The 8,380-nt window shown below is 37.8% G+C and overlaps 1 protein-coding gene across 2 annotated transcripts; it reads right to left on the bottom strand.

The window, feature by feature from the left end:
- Positions 1-466: 466 nt before the first annotated feature.
- LOC127132174 (uncharacterized) lies at positions 467-2,185 on the bottom strand. Of its 2 annotated transcripts, none has more exons than XM_051061063.1 (4): positions 1,666-2,185; positions 1,385-1,585; positions 818-1,078; positions 467-714 (listed from the first exon to the last, which is right to left on the bottom strand). In XM_051061063.1, the coding sequence occupies exons 1-4, from the start codon at positions 1,669-1,671 to the stop codon at positions 658-660; spliced, it is 525 nt and encodes a 174-aa protein (XP_050917020.1). In that variant the 5' UTR covers positions 1,672-2,185; the 3' UTR covers positions 467-657. The 2 variants fall into 2 exon arrangements, with proteins under 2 accessions (XP_050917020.1, XP_050917021.1); XM_051061064.1 differs by having other exon boundaries at positions 818-1,075; positions 1,666-2,184.
- Between the last annotated feature and the right edge of the window lie 6,195 nt (positions 2,186-8,380).

Raw genomic sequence — 8,380 nt, 5'->3', positions numbered from 1 at the left:
CACTCTCAACGATCAAAACACGACCAAAGAATGCAAGCACTAATCAAAACACGACCAAAGAAGATTAAGGGTAACTAAAAGATTTAAGATAGCCATTAATTAATCGATTCATTCTTAGCATTAAAAAAGTCACTTGTGTGGTAATGTGGAGGAGTCATTAGAGATGCGATACAAAGAACTTAGGATTAAGGAGAGTGAAGATTAACGTGGATTTCGGGTGGTGGTTAGAACCATTGAGGATGAGGAGTGTAGTAATGCAAGTTGCAAGGCTTTGATAAGAGAAATCAGGAGGTTGATAGAGGACCACAACAAGCTTTTAGCTAACATGAGATGCTTTGACAAATCTTTTTTATCTTTAGTCAAGCTCCGATAATTTTTGATCAAATTAGTTTTGTTTTCTCTCTAGAGGCGTCTGTGTAGTTATTTTTCTTTTAATGGATTTCAGACCTCTTCATTAGAAAAAAAGGACACAACCAACACCATTAGAAACTTTTCTTTGGTCACACTACTATATTTAAAATTTAAATTAACCTAACAAGTTACAATAATTAAATATAAAAATACTAACATTAAATATTGCATTCAGAAAAGTGCTTGTCGATCAAAATTAAAAGAAAACTTGATTGGCTTGCTATGTTTGAGTTGAGACATTGTGACTCATGAAACGCAAGCAGCAGGTACCAGACATTTGGAAATGAAGCCCAACATCTTTTTCTGCACAAACAATGATTATTCAAGTCAAACATAACATTAACGTATCAATCAAAAACAAATCATGATAACACAAGTCACAACAAACAATAGAAAAGTGACAAACCCGTTTGGTTGTACGAAGAAGCTCAGGAGGGATCTTATATAGATCTTCATCCACTGGTTTTGGATCTTGTTTTGAAGCTAACTGATTATCGCCACTACGAACGACGTCGTTTACATGTAGTAACACCTTGTTGTTGTTGTTCATTGTCTGTTTCCTAGGATGTTCCTTTACATCGTACACTTTCCACTGTTTTGTTACAGTTGTTTGTTTATGATGAACCATTGCATTCGCGTACCTTGTATCTTTTATTCTCCTCGCCTGCTGCACATAATAAACCACAGAGAAACTCACACTATTTCTACATCACAATACTTGTTCTTGTCGGAACCAAACAAAATGTAAGTAATAAATAGGAGCCATGTGTTATTCAGATTCCATGTCCTTTCTCAACCATTCCATTATTAATAACACTCGCTTATCATCACTCGTGACAACATTTATTTATGTACCATGCAATTCAGAATAAATAATTATTACTAAAAAATAGTAAATCTCTCCATAATCACATCCTATTAGACGGATGATTATTGCGTAATCACAAGAAATAATTAAACAAACATAGGTTACCTTTCGAGCTGGTTTCTTTAAATCAACGGCATAGAGGTCGTGATCATCTCCACACACGTATGGATCAGTTTCACCGGAGGAAGAACTGTAACGAATCAAACCAGCTTGTCTCGCATTCTCGAAATACTGAGTTATCGGCAACTCGTTTGCAAAATCCCAGTTCCCAAAAGCCGGTATTCCACCACTTCTCTTCCAATATTCCTATCAATAACAAACAACACTAAGTCATTATTCATCATCAACTTTAACAGAACAAAAAGAGTGACTGCAAACAAGCTTACATCCATATTTGGATTCTTAAATCAAAACAAAGAACTTGCTTCACCCAGAAAGGACCGGTTCTAGTGTTTTGGTTCTGCCTTACAAGAAGTGGGCCGGGTTGAAGCTTTTAAAGGGAAAAAAATAACAATAATGGCTCCCGAAAATCTGAGACAAGGGTATTAAATACCCTGAGCAGAATTTGTAGATAAGGAATGTGAAGAAAAGTGAAAAAAGCAAACAAGTAGTGGTGTAGGGTTAAAGCTTTTTACTTATGAAGACAGAGAAAGAAACAAAGAAATGGTTCATGGATCAGAATTGCAGAGAAACAGAGACAGAAGGGTAATTAATAATATATGATGCGAGGAAGGGTTATTAGTAAAGTTTTACTGTTGAAGAGCGTGACGTATCTGAAAAGACTTGAATGAATTTTAATAAGACTACCAAACTGTCACAGTTATATGTGTAGAAACTTTGTATAACAAAGTCGCAAAATTTTTTGAATGGGAAATGATAACATTTTATGGATTACACACCCTTATATTAGTACTATACTCTAAGCGCACGCGCCATTCTATGTTTTTTAAGCAAAAATATTACTACTACTTTTAAAAAGGTTTAAATGAAGTTTAAAATATTAATCAACGCGTACTCTACACATGTTTGTATGAATGTCTTTTTCCAAGTTTATTAGCTTTTAATTTAAGTTTGGCATTTAGTATACATTAGTTGAGATGAAGCTGGATGCAGGTCGGCGAAGAAAACGGGTATATTTATTGGATTAGCACATATAAAATGTATGGTCAAAGAAGAAGACCTAATGAGTCAACACCATAATAGAAGTACAGTAGGTTACTTAGACGGATAAAACGACAAAAAAACAAAAATCTTGGAAAGAAAGTTTTCGAAAAGGAGGGAACATGGAAGATTACAAAGCGGAGTGTGAAAAGGAAACATGGTAGGGTGTCTATCCATCCATCGAGACTCGTATAATACTTGTTTTTTTTTTCTTTTCAAATTTGACTTATACCAACAAATCCATAACAAAATTATTACTACTATCTCATCTCTTTGTCAACATAAAAGCATAGAAACATGATATGGAGCCTTTAATTTAATTGTTAGTGTGTAAGATATTTAAGTGAGAGTAGGAATGAGAGATTATTTTTTGTTATTATTGAAAGTTGTTAAACCGAATTAACTATCTTATTTGTATATAAAGTAATTAATTTAATAAATTTTAATCCTAATTAATTTGGATTTGAGTTACAATTTGGATTATATTATAATATACCTTTCTTATAATTCAAGTTGTCGAACACAAACTAATCATAGTCGATCCGAACTATTTTTAATTTTTTCTCAAGGTGAGGAATTTGTCGATCTTCAGTCCTTTGGTGGAAATGTCGGTCAATTGTGCTTCACTCGAGCAGTGTCTCACTTCAAATTCACCTTGATTTTACCTTTTCCAAGAAATGAAATCTCGCCTCAATTTGCTTACTCCTTTCATGCAAAACTGGACTCTTTGCAAGATTAATTGTTGACTTGTTGTCGATTTGCAACACCATAGGTTTCTTCACTTCGACCTCAATCTCTTCCAACACATATCTGATCCAAATTGCTTGACAAGCGGCATAGAATCATGTTATATATTCAGCCTTACATGATGATAATGCCACCACATGTTGCTTTCTCGAGCACCATGGGATTGAGGCACCAAATACTTGAAAGAAGTAACCATTTGTACTTCTTCGATCTTCCTTGTCTCCACACCAATCAGCATCTGAATAACAATTAATCACAACTTCTTTACTTTTAGAATCTCGTCGAAATAGGATTCCATAGTACATTGATCCTTTTAAGTATCTCACGATTCTTCTTGTAGTCTTCAGTGTGACACCTTTGATTCATCCATGTATCTGCTCAATAATCCGACTGAGAAACCTATATGCGGTCTGCTATTGCATACATACCTCAGAGATCCTACAATTTGTTTGAACAAAGTAGTATCTACCTTGTCCCCCTCTTTATGTTTCTCCAGTTTCATATCTGATCCGACATGTGAAGATGCAAGATTTAAGTCTTCCATTCTGAATCTCTTGAGTATTTCTTTGACATACTTTCTTTGATATAACACTATACCTTGCTTCGACATTTGAAATTCTATTCCTAGGAAATAAGACAATTTTCCCATATCCGATATTTCAATTTCCCTCTTCATCAGCTCTTTGAACTTCGACAAGTTCTCCATGCTATTTCCAATTACTAGCAAGTCATTGACATATAAGCAGATGATTGTTATATCTTGTGCCACAACTTGAACATAGACACCATACTCAGACTTGCATTTGACGAATCCTAATTCGACCAAGTATGAGTCAATCTTCTTGTTACATGCCTAAGGTGTTTGCTTGAGGCCACAAAGGGCTTTGCGTAACTTGTACATTTTCCTCGATTCCTCATGTATCACAACACAAGAGGTTGTGTGACATACACGATTTCATCTAAGGGACCATTCAAAAATGTTGATTTCGCATCTAAGTGAAATATCGACCAACCTTGCTTGCATGCCAAGGTTACCACCAATCGAACAATCTCCAATCTTGTTACTCATGCATATACTTCAGAGTAATCGAGTCCTTCTCTCTGAAGAAATCCCCGAGATACTAATCTTGCCTTTTATCTTGCGTTCAACTCATCAGGATTATGCTTCAGTTTGAACACCCACTTCACTTTGATAGCTTTTGTGTGTGCTGGAAATTCGACTAGTTCATATGTATTGTTTCTTTTTATCGCTTGTAAGTCTTCGACAATAGGTTTCTTTTATTGTTCATCTTTGAAGGCCTCACTATAGTTAATTGGTTCAACACCTGTAAGCGTAATGAGCCAAATCTCCGTCTGGTGTGACTTCATCATCACCAACCACTTCACAGTCTTGAAGCCTTGCTGGAAGTACTCTGGTTCTTTGAGGTCTTTGGCTTGTGCTAGCCAAAATCTCTTCAGCTTCGATTGTGTATGGAATATCAACAATTACTTCGACTTCAACTTCATCAGTTTCTTCATCGATATCATAACTCATCAAAGGCTTGTTAATTACATCACCAGAATTCCAATCCTAGATAGAATTTTCATCAATCACAATATCTTGACTTACTACGATATTCTCATTGGTTGGATTGAATAACATGTATGCTCCAAATTTATGATATCCTACTATAACAATAGGTTCACTTTTATCATCAAGTTTCCTTCTTCTTGCATCAGGAACATGCTTGTAGAAAATAGAGCCAAACACCTTCAGACGACACACTGATGGTCGTTTTCCATTCAACACTTCTTCAAGAACCTTGTTCTTCAGCTTCTTAGTAGGGCACCTGTTCAGAATATAAATAGCAATGTGTTTACTATGGAAATTGGTAAACAACCACTGGTCCTCCCTAAGACTTAAAACTAAAGGTTACTTGCAGGATCGACCAGTTGATCCTAAGACATGTGCTAATGTAACAGGGTGACTCGTTCAATTCGACGGAATATTAACTTTGTGAGAAACGGCTTCTGACAAAGTATTGAACAAGCACATGTTTTTTCCACACGAAATGATGATGCTATAGACTATGGGTGACTCGTGACGACAACACTATAACATTCAAAAGACATACACAACGAACACGCTTTTGGTGAATTCTATTATCATAATAGAATTAGTGTCGACAGCGTAGACGACAACGTAAAATACGTAAATGAAATTAAAATAAAGTGTTCAATGGGAACAATTGAAAAATAAGGAAGTTGCATTGAAGTAAATGTGGTGATTCACGTACATAGCACTCTTAAAAACTCTTGCTTCCTCGCGCTGGGAATGTGAAGTTTTTTACAAGTGATTTTGGTACAAAGTGAACACCCCGAGTCCTCTGTGGGATCCCCTATTTATAATAAACTAAAGAAACTGTCTACAAGCAAAACTACTCAAAAATAACAGACGTCATGCCACACGATCTAAAAACTGCTCCATGTTTTGGCGCTTATTCTCCTTGTAATTGTTAGTCATTTTGAATTTCAAACTTATCTCGCTCAGGTATTTACATCGACACTATCTCTTATGTGTTTGATCCAACCAAGGATTTTTTAAGTCCCAATCTCCAGTTCAGTCGACGGAACTGATTTTGACCAAACATGATTCTTCTGTCGGTTTCATCTCCTGGTAACTTGTGATTTTCCCAGCTCTTGCTTATCTTGGGCTCAGCTTTCTTTCAAACCTCCCCTTGGTGGGGTATAATCCTTAAATCCATAAGGCACTTTCATTGATTACGCCTTCAGCATGCCCTATCAATTTCTTTTGGTAACAAAATGCCCCCCCAGAGATGCCACTTTCGAATGTCGACTTTTTGTGAGATAATGGCATCTTTGAGATGTCGACTTGTTCTTTACTGCTTCCACTTCTACTTAGTGGTACACTTGTTTGTCCCACGCTGCTGACGTTATCTAATCATGACAAACATCTCCTTTTTCCCTCGAGACACACAAAATCACGTCTTCATCACTTCACGTCTTTATGACCGAAACGTATTTCCAACCATGATTGCCGCTTCGCCTCCACGTGTTTGCAGATGTGGGAACATTGGTACATGTGTCAAAAAGAAAAATCAAACGTCCCTTTTCCTTTTCTTAGGGCTTAACTCTTATAAAACCCTTGTTTCTTCTTCTTCTTTCTTTTTTCGCCCTCTGCTTCAGTAAACGAAAACAACCTTTCTTCTTCAAACCTTCAACTTCTTCCATGGCTAGCTCAAGCAAAAACAAAACACTTCCCTCTGCTGTGAAGCTCACGCAACCACTCACCATTGATGGCAATGAATATGTTCCTGAACCTCCCTTTGCTGAAGAAAAAGCCAAAATCTGGCGTTCCCAGGTATTAATCCCTTTCTCCCTGTTTGACAAACCTCTAGCATTCTTAGGTCCACTCCCAGAAAATCGTCATCCTGAGATAACTAAGAAAAATTCCTTTTTCCCCACCAGTCATCTTTCTGAACCTCTAGTTTCTTCTCAAAAACCTTTCTCCCTCCATTATGTTGAAAGGAATTTTAGGACTGCTCCTCCCAGGAACTGTCCTAAGTTTTGCGCTTGGATGGATCGTTTAGAAATAGAGAAAATAGACCACTAGAAGCGAATAGGTATTTATACCCTTCTGCAGATTGCCCGTTGTGGCCCCCCTCAATCTTGTGGCATGTTGTTGGATGCCCTCCAATTTTGGGACAATTCGACCAACTCCTTTCATACAAAATATGGCATGATTATGCTGTTACTCTTAGATATTGCTGCCATTACAGGCTTAAAACCGATCGGCGAAGTCTTCGACTATGAAGTCGTAGCACCAGTCTCTCTAAGGTTTTACGTTGGTGATTCTCGCAAGCCGACATACAATAATTTTATTGATCATCATGCTACATCTTCAGGCCCTGTGACCACTGAAGAACATGTGGCCTTTCTAACTCTTTGGTTGTCTCGTTTTATGTTCTGCTCTAGATCAATGCAGATAGCTAAACACTTTGCTCTCCTGGCAACTCAACTACACCAAGAGCGTGACATCGCTCTTGGCCAATTAATATTGGCCTCTCTTTATGAGTCTTTATCTGAAGTTGTCTGCCAAATCAAACTTTTTGACTCTGAGAACTTAAAAAAGAAGAATGTCTTGGCTCACGGTCCCTTTTGGTTCCTACAACTGTGGCTCAACGACACTTTTTCTAAAGACATAACGTCCCATGGGATGAGAAGGTAACCGACAGGCTTCCAAAGCTTAAAATCCCTGGTTACGCGAAAGACAAGTATCTTTACGCCCTTTATTTCAGAAACATCAAATCCCTCCTTTGCCATCTAGCCCATTGGCTTTGGCCTTCGACTATTCAATTCCAGATTGGTATTATTGTCCCTTTTCATACGTGCAAAATACTTATAAGAAAAAGGCTGACAAAGTGGTACCGACGAAGCATTATCTACCCTACTACTCAGGGCCACTTCATATTGATCCTCAATATGTTAGAGTGCTCCATTCCACACAAATTGGTAACACTTTTCTGGAAAGCTAACACCTCGTTTTATTTGGATTTTGTCGCTTACTTGATTTGGCTACTCCCGAGAAGTCCTCTAATGATGATGAGCAACCCATTTCCAAAGTTTTGACAAAATCCAGTTCCTCGATACGCGACTATACGTAGCAATCTCATTCAACCATATGATCTCTCTAAGAAAAACAATACATGGTCTCTGACCTTTTACTTATATGCAGGGTTGACCACGTTCGACAGACCTACCTGTCCCTTCTCCTCAGTCCAAGAAATCCAAAAAACACAAGCGTTCTGCTGCCACAGGGCCTGAGGTATTTCTTGTCGGCTTGTCCAATCTTCTGACTAGAATATCTGCTTATAACCTCTCTTCATGTCTTCAGCCGACTCAGCCATCTTCTCAACAATCCCATAAACCCAAAGGCCACCAGGGCCATAAAAGGAAGAAGCATGATTCTCCCTCTAGGGGTGGTGAAGCAAATAAGAAAAAACACCACAAAGTGCTCACTCTAGAGGCTCCTTCTTCTCTAGACGCCGACACCACTGTGGTCGACACGTCCATCCTTAATAAAGTCCCTGATCCAGCTGTGGGGACTTCCAAGTCGACCGACACCCCTACTGCTGCAATCTTGGAGGAAGGGAATCCAGATGTTGTTCTTCCTACATCGACACAGGTAATCAC

The sequence above is a fragment of the Lathyrus oleraceus genome, chromosome 3 (assembly GCF_024323335.1).
Source record: "Lathyrus oleraceus cultivar Zhongwan6 chromosome 3, CAAS_Psat_ZW6_1.0, whole genome shotgun sequence".
Lineage (NCBI taxonomy): Eukaryota > Viridiplantae > Streptophyta > Magnoliopsida > Fabales > Fabaceae > Lathyrus > Lathyrus oleraceus.
This window is presented reverse-complemented; position numbering and strand designations above follow the sequence as displayed.

Coding starts and splice junctions, on each gene's coding strand:
- LOC127132174 (XM_051061063.1), bottom strand. Junction 1,079..1,384: donor TAAAGAAACCAGCTCGAAAG/GTAACCTATGTT, acceptor TATTATGTGCAG/CAGGCGAGGAGAATAAAAGA. Junction 715..817: donor TTCTTCGTACAACCAAACGG/GTTTGTCACTTT, acceptor TTGTTTGTGCAG/AAAAAGATGTTGGGCTTCAT.